The sequence below is a fragment of the Brassica oleracea genome, chromosome C9 (genome assembly GCF_000695525.1).
Source record: "Brassica oleracea var. oleracea cultivar TO1000 chromosome C9, BOL, whole genome shotgun sequence".
NCBI classification, from domain to species: domain Eukaryota; kingdom Viridiplantae; phylum Streptophyta; class Magnoliopsida; order Brassicales; family Brassicaceae; genus Brassica; species Brassica oleracea.
In genome coordinates, this window is record NC_027756.1 from 422,609 (window position 1) to 436,867 (window position 14,259).

The following is a 14,259-nucleotide window of genomic DNA, read 5'->3' on the forward strand; positions in this document are numbered from 1 at the left end:
CTCGCATTGACAAATGCTGGAAACAAACCAAAAGGTCTATTCATAGAGTGAGAGTCACCTGACTAGAATGCTATCTGACCAATTATAGATGCACACGAGCAACAATAATATGTCACTGATCCAACATAATTAAATAACCGCCGTGACACATGCTATACTATAAGTAAATGACAATTCTTTTTCCGTTATTTAAGTGAAATATAATAAATTATGTTCTAAAATACCTTTTTCCTTCTGCTGACAAAAAATCGATTTAACACTAAACAAAAAAAACTATGAGAAGATAAAACATGCTAGATTAGGCAAAGACAATGCGATTTTAGTATTTGGTTACATAACTTTTTGAATTAAAACATTGTTAGAGACACACTCATAATCACAGATATAATACATTCAGATTTATCACAATCAAACAAAAAAATTTTACACACAATTAAAAATAAATTAAAATACTACACATGTAATCTCATGCAAGTGCTAAAAGAGTACATATTTCCATTATAAAAAAATAACCGAAATGAATACTGAAAATAAATTAGTACAATGTCACAAAATATTGTTGATTACAAATAAAAAATCCAAATACGTAAGAATTGTGAAAAAATGTCAGGTGTTAACAATATATATATATATATATATATATATGATCTAATTAGAGAACAAATTATATTTATTATATTCAATTTAAAATAGTTTTTCAAATATTTTATAATATTAAAATATATTTTAATATAAAATAATTTTAGTGTAACAACCCGCCCGTAGGGCGGGCCAATCTCTAGTTATACATATTACAAGGCACTATATTAAAACGATAAATGATACAAAACATAATACAAAGCTGGAGTTGGAAACTTGGAATCACTTTTATGGGTCATGGAAGGTATATTACACTTATTCAACTTGATAACACTTTGAAAGAATTATAATGGAGTTTTACAGATCTAAAAGGAAAATTCAAAGACTTCACAATTGATTACCATCAAAGCAGTGTTTTGAAACCTGACCCGGATTCACGGTTGAACCGGTAAATCCGATGACCCAGAAAAAAATTGGTTTGATTTTGTGAAAAACCCAATATTTAGAAATCCGCAAAAAACTCGCAAAAAAGTCCACTAAATAACTTTTTTTAAAAAAGTTTTTAATTATTTTTTAGATCATGTTTTATATTCTAAGTTTTCAATTAAGAAGTTAGGTGTTAACAAAAAAAAAGTTAGGTTTTCCCTTTTCAGTTTTATATTTGTGATTTTTAGATTTTGATGAAGATTTCACTATGCCACCTGAAGAAAATGAAGTGAACGATGGTTTAGAAAACCAAAATTAGTTGATGTGATTTGGTGTTATTTATTTCCGTTATTGATAATTTATTACAATGATCTTTTACTTTTGGTTTATTATGGATTTGAAGTTTAATTTATTATTCACGTTAGATATTTAAATATTTATGAATTCTATGTCTTGATTTTTTTTAGATGTCGTAACTCTTATCTTGTTACATGAAATTTTAAATAGTCTAAACCATTTTTTGATATTTTGTATGTCAAATGAAAATAAAAATATAAAAACTAAAGTTAAGTATTTTCTAAATGTTTTTTAAACATAAAATATATACATATCCAAACTATTATTTATGTTTTAAAAAATATCTAGAAAATATTAAACTTTAGTTTCTATATTTTTATTTTCATACCTAATCTGTTATTATATAATAAAATTAATTTATTTATTAACTCGCGGTTTATCCGCGGTCGATCCAGCGACCCGGTAAATCTTCCGGTTTAGTGTTCGGGTCGGTTTAAAAACATTGCATCCAAGAGTAGAAATCAATACTACATATTCATTAGTTAATAGGGATTATAAAAGCTTTTCATAAGGATCTGTATTTTGTTGGTCGTTCATTCTAGTCTCGCTTTTTAAATAACTTTTTTTGGGGTAATCGTTTGATGTAAGGAAAAAAAAGAATTTTGAGATTTAACAGAAACCAAGTTATATAATTCAAACCGACATGATTTACTCTTTCATACTAAAACAAACAAAACAAAGATATGAAACCGAAACAAACAATCCAAACACATACAAACTAAAGAAATTCTCGAAACTATTGAGAGAAACGAAACGAACAGTAGAAGCGACGCTACAGAACTTCCTAAACACATCTAAAAGATCGTAAATTCTCGTAAGAAAATATCCTATTACAAAGTTGGTAATTAAAACTTAATCAGTGAAACTTCAGAGACGGTTCATTTTTTCTTCATGACCCAAAACCTCTCAACTTCTTCTGCAGTTCTTCCTGGGATCCTCCCAGCTATCAACTCCCATCTTTCAAACAAATATATAGGAAATGAAAACAAATTAATCTTTTTAAATACTTGATAATTTCTTAATTTTCTACAAAATAATCACGTTGAATTTGTAGAAGTTAATAAGTAGTAAATAATTTATTAATTTAAATGATCAAACCTGTTGCCGACAAGCTTATGCATTCTACAGATCAAATCTTCTTCTTCTTGATTCATGTTCACAGCTTCCCACTCAAGACTACTCACTTCTGTTCCTACATCATTTCTCGAAATTTAAATATGTCTTTTCTTTTTAAAACATAGAGAAGTTAAAACGAAATTTTCATCAGCTTACCTTCAGAAAAGGAGGAAGCCACAATAGGGTTGGTCTTGGCTTGCTTGGTCCTAAGATGCTTATCCATCTGAATGACACCGTATTAACGCTATGGATGTGAGAAATAAGAAGGAATACAAAAGATATTAGAGAGAGAGAGTAGTGGTAGGTTTTTGCAGAGGAAGCAAGCAACCATGCTTTCTATTTATAGCAACCCAACGGCTTGGTCGGTTTCTATTGTTTTGGAATCTCGACTTAGTAATTTGGTTGACTTCATTTACTCGGCTGTGATTCTTTGGAACATAAGTTGAATAAATAATTTGATTCTTGCCGTTAACTAATTAATACTATTAATAATCAACTACAATATTTATAGTCCTCCACTTTATAGTAAATGCTTTCAAATTCACAACATATAGTTTTGTATTTCTAAAGTAAAATTGAAGTGATACAATTAGTATATGCTATCAGTTCTGTTTATTAGATAACAAGATCAAAGAAAAAACTAATACCTTCTTATCTGTTCATGTGAAAATTATCAAAACGATCTTCATATAAAATGTTGTTATATTATAAAATTTACCAACAAAAAACTGTATAAATGAAAGGAAATTCAATAAGAAAAAAAAATCAAATATCCAACCGCAAAAAGACATTTAAAATTGTACTGGAACCTTATAATGTAATCATGTAACACGACTATACAGTAACGCACAGTCTTATCAAATGATACAAGTACAAATTTACTCATTATTTTTCATAAATTTCTGTAGAATTCTGGTTAAAATTGATTTCATGTGATAATGTCAACTTTCTCACTTTGATTTGTCGGAATCGACCTTGATAAAATTCATGGATATCAACCTTTAGATCTCACGACCTAACTCAGATAGACAATCTGAAAGCAAAAACATGAATCTAACGAATCCCTACCAAATAAAGACGTTACACTAACAACAATGCAACGCTATAGTATCATCCATGAATAGTGAACAGAACCACATTTATTAAATTGTTACAATTACACAAAAAAACAAATACTTCTTCAGTTTCTGAAAGATAACTTTTAAAAATATATTTAAATATTAAATATTAATAATGCATATTTAAAAAAAATTATATGACTAGAAACCAATAGCAATTCATAACCAGTAAATGTTTTTAACATTTAACTTTTATTAATAACTAATAAAAATGTATTAAAAATCTATTACTGTCATTAAAACAATAAAAATAGAAAATTTAGCATTTGAAAAGAGAGAGAGAATACGTTTCTCTTCCTCTTCATATATTTATTGTTTTTTTGAGCAAACCTCTTCATATGATTAAATTCCGAATTTATTGAGAATATATTGTTAGCACTGAAAAAATTGAGTTGAAAGTTTGCTAGGGAGGGAAATTAAAATAGTAGTTTTCCTTGAGGATATTCTCTTTTATTCCCCTTCGTGGACTCGTAAAATATTCCTGTATGCTAGTCTAGAGTCTAGACTACAGCCTACAGGTCATTCATGTAACAATATAATAGTATAAAAAACAAAGTTGTTAGATTCTGTTGTAGGTAAATAGTGCTGAATAAAAACCGAACCAATAAAGCAGTTGAAACGAACACACGACACGTCACTTGTTGTTAGGACCAACTTGCAAACTCAACATCATGTTCTGTACTGATTCATTTACTTGTGGTGATGGACTTATCTCAATTGTAAATATACATGATTGGCGATTCCCTGATGATTACTACGAACCAAGTTTTCGTTAGTTAAACGTCTAGATAATCGGTTATACGTCAAATTCAACTAGCTAGACATTTTTTTTTTTTTTTGTTATTAGATACCGAAAAATTAAGGAGATATACGCACTTTATGAATAAACATTGATTTCAAAATTCAAATAGGGTTTATGCTAAGTATATATCAAACTTTTCACTAAGACTTTCAAACATTCGGCTACTTTAGTATATATCATGAAGAGAGATTTGGAAACGCAACTAAATCAATTCGCGGAATCGCAACATGTTTTACTAATCAGAATCTTAGTTAAAAAAGTGTATAATAATCCGTTCCTTAATGATATAATTTTTAGAAAAAAAGTTTGTTTCAGAAAGATGTATTTTTTGTGTTTTCTATGATAAAATTGTAAACTTCAAAAAAATTAATTGACTTTATTGAATTACTATTGGTTAAAAGTTATTGAAAATTGAAAATTGCAGAAAACAATACATTTATTATGGTAGTTTAATGTGTTTTCTTAATATGTGTGAAAATACTAAAAAGTCTATCATCTAGGAACGAGAGAGTATTATACTAGGTAGACATTAATTTGTTATGTGAAAACTCGACACCTATTAGAATGCCGAATAATTAAAGAGGTCTATGCATTTAATAAAGAAAACATTGATTCCCAATTGGTTTATGCTAAGTAGTATATATCAAACTTTTCACTAAATGAAAAGAGATCGGGAAAAAAGTGTTGTGTTCCCTTCGTAGTCTATGCCAGCCCACTCAAAAATGGGCCTAATATGAGCCGAGCCATACTTTGTAGTAGTAATTAGCTCAAAATCATATATATATTTGACTTTGTATTGGTCAACGATTATTTGAACACTGCAACTCTCAACTTCTTAAGAGCACAACATCAAGGGAGACAACACAACAGAGTACATAACAACAACACTTAACCCAGATTCGAAAGAAGGTAGCAACTAAGTTCTCAAAAAAAAAATAAAAAGAAGTTTACAAAGATTCGATTGATATTTGCTCATATGTTTTGAAGGAGGAAAGGCTGCTTTATTTAAGGGTCTTTTCAGGGCTGCGATGGTGTTGGAGATGTTGGAGGCTTCAAGTCAGGGTACTGCAAAAATAGTCAAGAAGAGAGACATCAGATTATAGTAAAACCAAGAAAGATTACTTCTCTAATCTTCTTGTGATCAAGGGAAGTGCCTGCCTGCCTCTGTGTTCAAATTATGTAAGAGATGTTTCGAGAGAATGTAGAAACGTTACCGATGCATATGGTGAGAGAGGTCTTGAATAAGATTTTGGTTTCTCTTCTGTTTTGCTTGGCTCTGTGATTACTTGTTCAGCGGCTGGCTCTGAAGTTACTTGTGCAGTAGCGGCTTCCACCACCGGCTCTGAGTTTACTTGTGCAGGGGCGGCTGCTTTGATTGCTGGCTCTACCTCTGGCTCAGGTTCTGGTTTCTCCACACTGGTGGTTGTAGCTGCTGCTTCTGCTGCAGGTGCAGGTGCAGGAAGAGCTTTGCTGCTTGTTGATGGAGGAAGAAGAGCCTTTCCTATGTCCTGTGTTAAATTCAATGTTTGAGTTATCTCTATATAAACGGTTTTTCATTACTAATGTAGATATCTAAATTTTAGTTACCTTCAATTCATCAACAAGTTCTTTAGGTGCAACCTTTGTGTTCAAGAACTCATCCACTTGTTTTAGAGTTTGCTTTCGGTCCTGTCAACAATATAGATAGAATAGAACCATCAACAACACATCACCACTTCCGAGATATATAAATGTGTAAGAACTTACCTCAGCAAATAGAAGTTTCTTGCCTGCAAGCTGAACAAGTGCAGCTGAACCTAGTAGTTGGAGTATGGTTTCAATCTGTTGTCATGATGACAGAGATAACATTTTAGTTACCAGCATCTTCTGGAGACAATAAGGTAAAAAAGAGATAAAAACTGAGAAACAAACCTCTGTAAATGCTAAAGCACTTAATCCAGCAGCTGCAGCTACTCCAATAGCAACAGATACACCATCAGCACTCTCCTGCACAGTTTATTACGTTTCTCCCCTTTTATTAATCACTTCTTATTAGGGATATATATCCCACATCGGGAATTCCAAGGGTCCTTAAGTAATATATAAAGGGTTATGGCCAATTCACTAATCACCAATTGGTTTTAAGTTGGAAGTCCATAATAAACCCGAATCTAACACTTCTCAACGTTTTAATGAATGAAAAATCGTGTACTTACGCCAAGTACACCGCTGATACTATCAGTCAAACTGCTCAAATCAAGACTAAGAGTCTTCTTTGGCTCTATCCAAGGCAAACCGCTATTCTGAAAACATAAAAAAAATATGAATAATTTGAGCAGAAATGCACTTGAAGAAGCAAAACATTATGGAAATGAGAGGGAGAGAAGCACACACCAACCACCCTCTAGGTCCCTCTGCACCATCTTTAACAGCGTACGCAGATTTGAATCCATTAAGGGTCACCAGTTCAGCAACAAGTTCGGAGTTTCCATCAAACCTGGCTTCCCATTCAAACGATAACACTTATGATTATCACTTACTACTCAAGTTTGAATGAATGTATAGCTAGCTATAAGACTGTTAATATAACATTTCATTCAAAACTAAGAGAGTAAGCTATTAGATTCCGGGAGGCTTACTTGTCAAGAATGAACAGTGTGGTGTTCTCAGGATCTTTAAACTTCAAGGAAAGCTTCTTCAAGAAACCGTCCTTGTCTTCTCCATTATAAACAACCGAAACCGTCTTTTTACCTAGACCCTTGATATTAGGACTGCCCACTTGTCTGGAATCAGCAGCGGCTCTTATGTCAAGCAGCTGAGCAGTTTCATCAGTGCCCAGCTTGGTGTAAGCATTCTTAGCAGACTCAACTCCAAAGGATTTAGGCTTCTTGTTAAGAACCCGAGAGAGAACAAAGGGGACGGCAAATGCAGCAACTCCACCGGCGATCACCAGAGGGTTGTCCGTGACGAAAGTTGATATACCATCGATAAAGCCGTCTGAGTCAAAAGATGAAGGAGAGGTCACAGACTGCTGCAGAGCTTCCTCGTAGGTCAGGGACTTCGCAGGAGCTGTGGCACCGCTTAGAACAGAGGTTAGAAGAGCTAATCCGCCGTTGAAGCTCCTGAGGAAGCTTTCTTGGGAGATTGGTTTCGGTGGAAAGAGGGTAGGCAGCGAGAAGGGACGTCGTGGTTCCGATCTTTTCTCGGATAAAACTGCTATAGGACTAAAGCTAGCGGTTCTAAGAGCTTCCATGGTTCTCCCCGCTCTTCTTCTTCTACACCAAAAAGTGGTGCTCTCCGTATCATCAAACTTGCAAGAAAGAAGTGGAAAAGAAGTGTGAGGACAAGCGTGGAGCTGTTTCTAGTAAGCTGACGTGGACCGTGTAATCAATATTAGCCACTGCTTGATTGACACGTCACGCTTTTGGATGAGATGACTCTTGATCAAGTCTTGGGTGTAATAAGAATAGAGCATATAGTAAACTTTTACGGTCCTAAAATGCATGTTACATTGTGTGGTCAATACTCAGTAGAGGCCTTTACATATTTACGAAAATGCCCTTTATCCAAACACTCAAAAGAAGAGAGAGAGAGAGAGACCAAACTAGCTAGCTACAAGATGTTTCTCAGCCGTTGTTATCAAGATTAAAAAGAAGATGACGTAGAACAGAACAGGATGCAATGTAAAAGAAACTTACAAAAGATCACACATATGGTAATGTCAATTCCCCTAGAGACGAGGAGCATTCTCAAGCCCGTAGAAAAGATTGACATCAATGGTAGGATGGAAAAACGAAAACAGCATGCTTAATGTTTCATATCATCTCTCTCTATACATGAAAAGACTCTACTAGCACGATAACCATCCTATTCAATTTCTCTAGAGTGCAAGGCAAAAAATGATAACAAGACTCGGTACCATCATATTCCATTGCAAGAAGAGTACACAGAAACAGTGACGAGCCTTCTCACGGCGGCAAGAGCTCATTAAGAAACAGTTGACTCAAAACGACATCGTTTGCTGTGAAAGATGATTTTGTAATTTTGGTAGCTGTAGTTCCATTTCTACCCTCGTGTCTGGACAAGTATTACGTTCAGGACCTATAATAAGAGGATATATCAGAAAGGGATGCGCTTCAAGATGAAATGAAGAAGAGAAGGGTTTTTATGACTTCATCGTTAAACCCCAATCCAACAACGAAGAAGAACATATCCTTCTGCAAAACCTCTTACTAGATTCAACCACCCAAGCCAAAAGGTGAGACCTTTCTTCTTTTCCCGAAGTCGCAATCTTTCTATATCATTTCTCAGGCTCTGAGTCTCCTCTCACCCAATGGATCCCAAGCTTCTCCTCTCTCCTCACAAACCCTTGTTCGTCTCTTGCAACTCCCCCTTCAACGAAAGACCTCACCTTTCTATCAAATCCCGTTTCCCCGCCGCAACCTCTCAGTTCATGGGTGAAGCCTTGATTCTGGGGAACAAGTATACGTTTAGAACCCCTCCTCCGAGGCGAACCCTCGAGCCAGTGAGAGCCGCCGTGAAGAGAAGGAAAGAGCTCACATTCGACAACGTCGTCCAACGAGACAAGAAACTCAAACTCGTCCTCAACATCAGGAAGATCCTCGTCAGCCAGCCCGACAGGACCATGTCTCTCAGAGGGTTAGGCAAGTACAGGAGAGACCTAGGTTTGAAGAAACGCCGCCGTTTCATAGCCCTCCTCAGAAAATACCCTGGCGTCTTTGAGATAGTCGAGGAAGGAGCTTACTCGCTCCGGTTCAAGATGACGCCTGAGGCCGAGAGGCTTTACCTCGAGGAGATGAAGATCAAGAACGAGCTTGAGGATGTTTTGGTTATCAAGCTGAGGAAGCTTGTGATGATGTCTGTTGATAAGAGGATACTTCTGGAGAAGATCTCTCATCTCAGGACTGATCTTGGGCTTCCTCTAGAGTTCAGGGACACGATTTGTCAGCGTTATCCTCAGTACTTCCGCGTGGTTCCGACACCTAGAGGGCCTGCTCTGGAGCTGACTCATTGGGATCCTGAGCTTGCTGTTTCGGCTGCTGAGTTATCTGAGGATGATAAAATGGCTAGAGAGGAGGAAGAGAGGAACTTGATTATCGATAGACCGGCTAAGTTCAATAGAGTAAAGCTTCCGAGGGGTTTGAATCTCTCGAAGAGTGAGACTAGGAAGATATGTCAGTTCCGCGACATGGCGTATATCTCTCCTTACAAGGACTTCTCTCACTTGAGGTCGGGGACGCTGGAGAAAGAGAAGCATGCTTGTGGGGTGATTCACGAGCTTTTGAGTTTGACGACCGAGAAGAGGACGTTGGTTGATCACTTGACTCATTTCCGTGAGGAGTTTAGATTCTCGCAGCAGCTGAGAGGGATGATTATAAGACACCCTGATCTGTTCTATGTGTCTTTGAAAGGGGAGAGGGATTCTGTTTTCTTGAGGGAGGCTTACAGGAACTCTGAGTTGATAGATAAAGATCCTTTGACTCTCGTGAAGGAGAAGATGCGGGGGCTTGTCTCTGTACCGAGGTTTCCTAGAAGAGGAGGACCAAGGAAAGTTAACGAAGAGGTTGATGGAAGCGATGCAACAGAGGGTGAGGAGGAAGAAGATAGTGATGGTGATGATGATGATGATGAAGAATGGTCTGATGTGGATGGTTACTTGGAAGGTGCGGATGGTGGTGGAGATGATGATGATGAAGGTGACTGGACTGATGAAGAAGGAGAAGATGATGTGCCTCCTAACTTTGATGATGAAGATGATGATAGTGTGAAGATTGGGTTGAGTCCTTCAAGTAGTCCTAGAAAGAAGAAGGATCTCACTCCAGTGTTCCCTGATGGTACTCCGAGAGAAAAGTGGTAGATCATTACATCGGAATAAAATGTTTACTTTGTCTTTGTATCATTATTCTTGAAGATGGAACACTAATCCATAAGCTTTTGTATGTTGTTTCTTTGTTGTTGGAACATTTTTGAGAATGTCAAATTGCTTTCGGCTACGAATTTTAAAACACATAAAACGCTGCGTTTTGAGGTTCTAGTTGAAATAAATCGGATATGACTTATCTAAACTAAACCCGCCAAGAAAAAAACAGTGTGTTCCAATGGAGAATCTCTCTGCAACTCTCCGCCATTGTCACACTTCCTTCTCTCTTCGCAAACCAAACCGTAGATATCTTATAAACCCACTTAAGTATAATCATTCTTCGACTTGCTTTTCTCTGGACATCAAGCATGCGTTGTCGTCGGAGTCTATACCAACCTCTGTTTCTCTGGCCTTATCGTCTTCAAGCTCGGAACTTTATCCCCTAACGGAGCTTAAAAATTGCGATGATTTGGCTTCTGTTAAAGCTGTTCATGCTCGGGTGATGAAGATGTTCGATCGATTCGACTTGGAGAGCTTGATCTCTCGTTACCTTGAATTCGGAGAATTAGGGTACGCTTGTGCTATCTTCTTCATGGGTTTCCCTCGGAATCAAGTTTCATGGATGGGTTTCTTGGAGGAAGTCGAGAGCTTCGGGTTAGAGAGGCATAGGGTCTTAGAGGAGTTTGTTCAGCTACAGAGCAAAGGAGTAAACTTTGATGAAGTAGTTCTCGCTATGGTGTTAAGAATCTGTTCCGTTTTGATGAATGAGCTTCTGGGTTTTACTATTCATGGAGGTTTGATCAAGAGAGGGGCTGTTAGATCAGACACACGAGTGGTTTCTGCGTTGATGGGTTTTTACGGAAGATGTGTGAGTTCGGATATCGCCAACAAGGTGTTCGACGAAATGCCTGAAAGAGATGATCTTGCGTGGAACGAGATTATGATGGTGAACTTGAGGAGTGGGGAGTGGGAGAAGGCTGTGGAGCTGTTTAGAGAGATGCAGTTTTGTGCTGCAAAGGTTTACGATAGAACGATGGTTAAGCTTTTGCAAGTTTGTAGTAGTAAAGGAAGGTTAGAAGAAGGGAGACAGATTCATGGGTATGTTCTGAGACTTGGGTTTGAAGCAAACGTCTCGGTGTGTAACTCCTTGATCGTCATGTACTCAAGGAACGGCGAGGTTGAATCATCCAGGAAGGTTTTCGATTCGATGAAAGACAGGGATTTATCTTCATGGAACTCGATTATATCAAGTTATACTGCATTAGGGTATGTTGATGATGCTATGGCACTCCTGGAGGAGATGGAGAGATGTGGTTTTAAACCAGATATAGTGACATGGAATTCTCTTTTGTCAGGCCAAGGCTTATACAGAAGCGCCATCGCTATATTGAAGAGAATGCAAGTTTCTGGTCTGAAGCCAAACTCCACCTCCATAACTAGTCTTCTTCAAGCCGTTGCTGAACCGGGGCTTCTTAGTCTCGGGAAAGCAATTCACGGATATGTAATAAGAAACCAGCTTTGCTACGATGTATATGTAGAAACCACATTGATCGACATGTATGTTAAAACCGGCTGCTTGCCTTACGCCAAGTTGTTTTTTGATACAATGGATGAGAAGAAGAACGTTGTTGCTTGGAACTCACTCATCTCTGGACTCTCGTACGCCGGTTTGGTACAAGATGCTGAAGGTTTGATGAGTAAAATGGAGAAGGAAGGTGGGATCAAACCCGATGCTGTCACATGGAACAGTCTGGTTTATGGGTATGCGTCTTGTGGAAAAACAGAGAAAGCTTTGGATGTAATAGAGAAGATGAAAAGAAACAAGGTTGAGCCTAATGTGGTTTCATGGACTGCTATTTTATCAGGATGTTCCAAGAATGGAAACTTCAGGAATGCTCTGAAAGTCTTCATTAACATGCAGGAAGAAGGTGTTTTTCCAAACTCAGCTACCGTATCCACCTTGCTTAAGGTATTAGGCTGCTTGAGTCTATTACACAGTGGCAAAGAGGTTCACTGTTTCTGCTTAAAGAACAATTTGATCAGCGATGCATATGTTGCAACTGCACTTGTGGATATGTACACAAGATCAGGGGACCTGAGAAGCGCGTCTGTGCTTTTCTGGGGGATTGAGAACAAACCGCTAGCTTCTTGGAACTGTATGATCATGGGACATGCCATGTTTGGCCAAGGCCAAGAAGGGATTGCTGTTTTCAATAAGATGCTTGAAGCAGGCGTGGAGCCAGATGCTATCACGTTCACCTCCGTCTTGTCCCTCTGTAAGAACTCAGGTCTTGTCCGAGAAGGGTGGGAATACTTTGATCTTATGAGGTCTCGTTATGGTGTTACACCGAGTATCGAACACTGTTCTTGCATGGTGGATATGCTTGGGAGGTCTGGTTATCTTGATGAAGCCTGGGACTTTATTCAGACAATGCCAATGAAACCTGATGCTACTATCTGGGGTGCGTTTCTTTCGTCTTGTAAGATCCACAGAGACGTGGAGCTAGCGGAAGTCGCTTGGAAGAGGCTGCAAGTGATGGAACCGCACAACTCAGCTAACTACATGATGATGATAAGCTTGTACAGTAGTTTGAATAGATGGGAAGATGTTGAACACATAAGGGACTCGATGAGGAGTCAACGAGTGAGAGTTCAGGATCTCTGGAGCTGGATTCAGATCGATCAAAGGGTTCACGTCTTCTATGCAGAAGGGGAAGCACATCCTGATGAAGGAGAGATATACTTTGAGCTTTACAGATTAGTCTCTGAGATGAAGAGATCAGGTTACGTGCCAGACACAAGCTGTATACACCAAAACGAAAGCGAAGCGGAGAAAGAGAAGTTGCTATTGGGACATACAGAGAAGCTAGCAATGACCTACGGTCTCATCAGAAAGAAAGGGTCAGATCCTATAAGAGTGGTCAAGAACACGAGCATATGTTCTGATTGCCACACCGTAGCAAAGTACATAACAGTTTTGAGAAACCGTGAGATTGTCTTACAAGAAGGGTCACGGATTCACCGTTTCAGAGATGGACAATGTTCCTGTAATGACTCCTGGTGATAGTATACATCCTAAGTATCTCTGGTTTGTTCTTACAATGGTGCATAATAAATACACAGACACTGTCCAACAAACACCACAGGCTCATGATTGCCATATGGAGCTGATCTAAACATGGCAGTGTGACCACAAGTGCTTGTGTTTCTTAATGGAAGATTCTACTAAACACACGTCAAGCTATATATCTCTTGAGCTGCCAATCTTTCAGAGACACAAGCCAAGGATTTCATGTTACACTTGATGAGAGATTCCACGAAGTAACATGTGTCATCTCTGGTGTTACCTTGAGGAACATCCACAACGAAAGATTCAATGACCATAGTTCCTGAGCTTCCATTGATCATCTCCGGATGTACAGTCAAGATCGAAGAGTAGTTCTGCAAAAAGAGAATCATTCATTTATAAACATTTTCATCTGTAAAGAAGCTATGATGAGATTTTGAGATGTTGTTGTTCTAATCTCTCGGTGCTGGTTGTCGCAGGAAGACCAGATTTGACGTTTACTTCTCTGAGACTTCTTTAAACTAGTTTTCTTAATTTTTGTGGACTAAAGCAAAACATCAAGCAAAAATTGTCTTCTGAATATAAACCAAAGTTGAACATCGTACAGACAAAATAAAACAAAATGATGACTCCCATGTCATATTCCCAAATCAAATTAATTTTTACAATTACATTAGGTATAAGTAGAATTTACACTCTCACCAAAAATATATATTTTTGGATTTTAAACTAATATTTTCACAAATGAATGTATTATACAAAATATTTTCAGATTTAAAAATAAATTCTAATGATTTTCACAAATAAATATATTAACCATACAAAATATTTTAATCTTACAAATTTTGGATTTTACTAAAGTTATTATTATTCTTATCTAAACAGTATATTTTCATTTTGAAAAAAAAATATGAGGTGCAAAAACTTGGTTTGT

At 37.1% G+C, this 14,259-nt stretch overlaps 4 protein-coding genes across 5 annotated transcripts; 2 read left to right on the forward strand and 2 right to left on the reverse strand.

Moving 5' to 3' along the window:
* Nucleotides 1-1,985: 1,985 nt before the first annotated feature.
* LOC106316931 (MYB-like transcription factor ETC3) lies at nt 1,986-2,801 on the reverse strand. 2 transcript variants are annotated; one of them, XM_013754792.1, is made up of 3 exons: nt 2,635-2,801; nt 2,461-2,548; nt 1,986-2,319 (listed from the first exon to the last, which is right to left on the reverse strand). In XM_013754792.1, the coding sequence occupies exons 1-3, from the start codon at nt 2,699-2,701 to the stop codon at nt 2,241-2,243; spliced, it is 234 nt and encodes a 77-aa protein (XP_013610246.1). In that variant the 5' UTR covers nt 2,702-2,801; the 3' UTR covers nt 1,986-2,240. The 2 variants fall into 2 exon arrangements, with proteins under 2 accessions (XP_013610246.1, XP_013610245.1); XM_013754791.1 differs by having other exon boundaries at nt 2,461-2,554.
* A 2,375-nt stretch (nt 2,802-5,176) lies between these two features.
* Nucleotides 5,177-8,368, reverse strand: LOC106318108 (rhodanese-like domain-containing protein 4, chloroplastic). Its single transcript, XM_013755961.1, has 9 exons — nt 8,297-8,368; nt 7,017-7,687; nt 6,772-6,874; nt 6,594-6,680; nt 6,310-6,384; nt 6,145-6,219; nt 5,986-6,066; nt 5,613-5,906; nt 5,177-5,463 (listed from the first exon to the last, which is right to left on the reverse strand). Exons 1-9 carry the CDS (start codon nt 8,363-8,365, stop codon nt 5,416-5,418), a joined length of 1,503 nt encoding a protein of 500 aa, XP_013611415.1. The 5' UTR covers nt 8,366-8,368; the 3' UTR covers nt 5,177-5,415.
* A 135-nt stretch (nt 8,369-8,503) lies between these two features.
* On the forward strand, nt 8,504-10,395 carry LOC106318107 (protein ROOT PRIMORDIUM DEFECTIVE 1). The gene has a single exon (XM_013755960.1). It carries the CDS (start codon nt 8,711-8,713, stop codon nt 10,253-10,255), a length of 1,545 nt encoding a protein of 514 aa, XP_013611414.1. The 5' UTR covers nt 8,504-8,710; the 3' UTR covers nt 10,256-10,395.
* A 91-nt stretch (nt 10,396-10,486) lies between these two features.
* On the forward strand, nt 10,487-13,829 carry LOC106313952 (pentatricopeptide repeat-containing protein At4g01030, mitochondrial). Its single transcript, XM_013751888.1, has one exon. It carries the CDS (start codon nt 10,497-10,499, stop codon nt 13,320-13,322), a length of 2,826 nt encoding a protein of 941 aa, XP_013607342.1. The 5' UTR covers nt 10,487-10,496; the 3' UTR covers nt 13,323-13,829.
* Nucleotides 13,830-14,259: the final 430 nt, after the last annotated feature.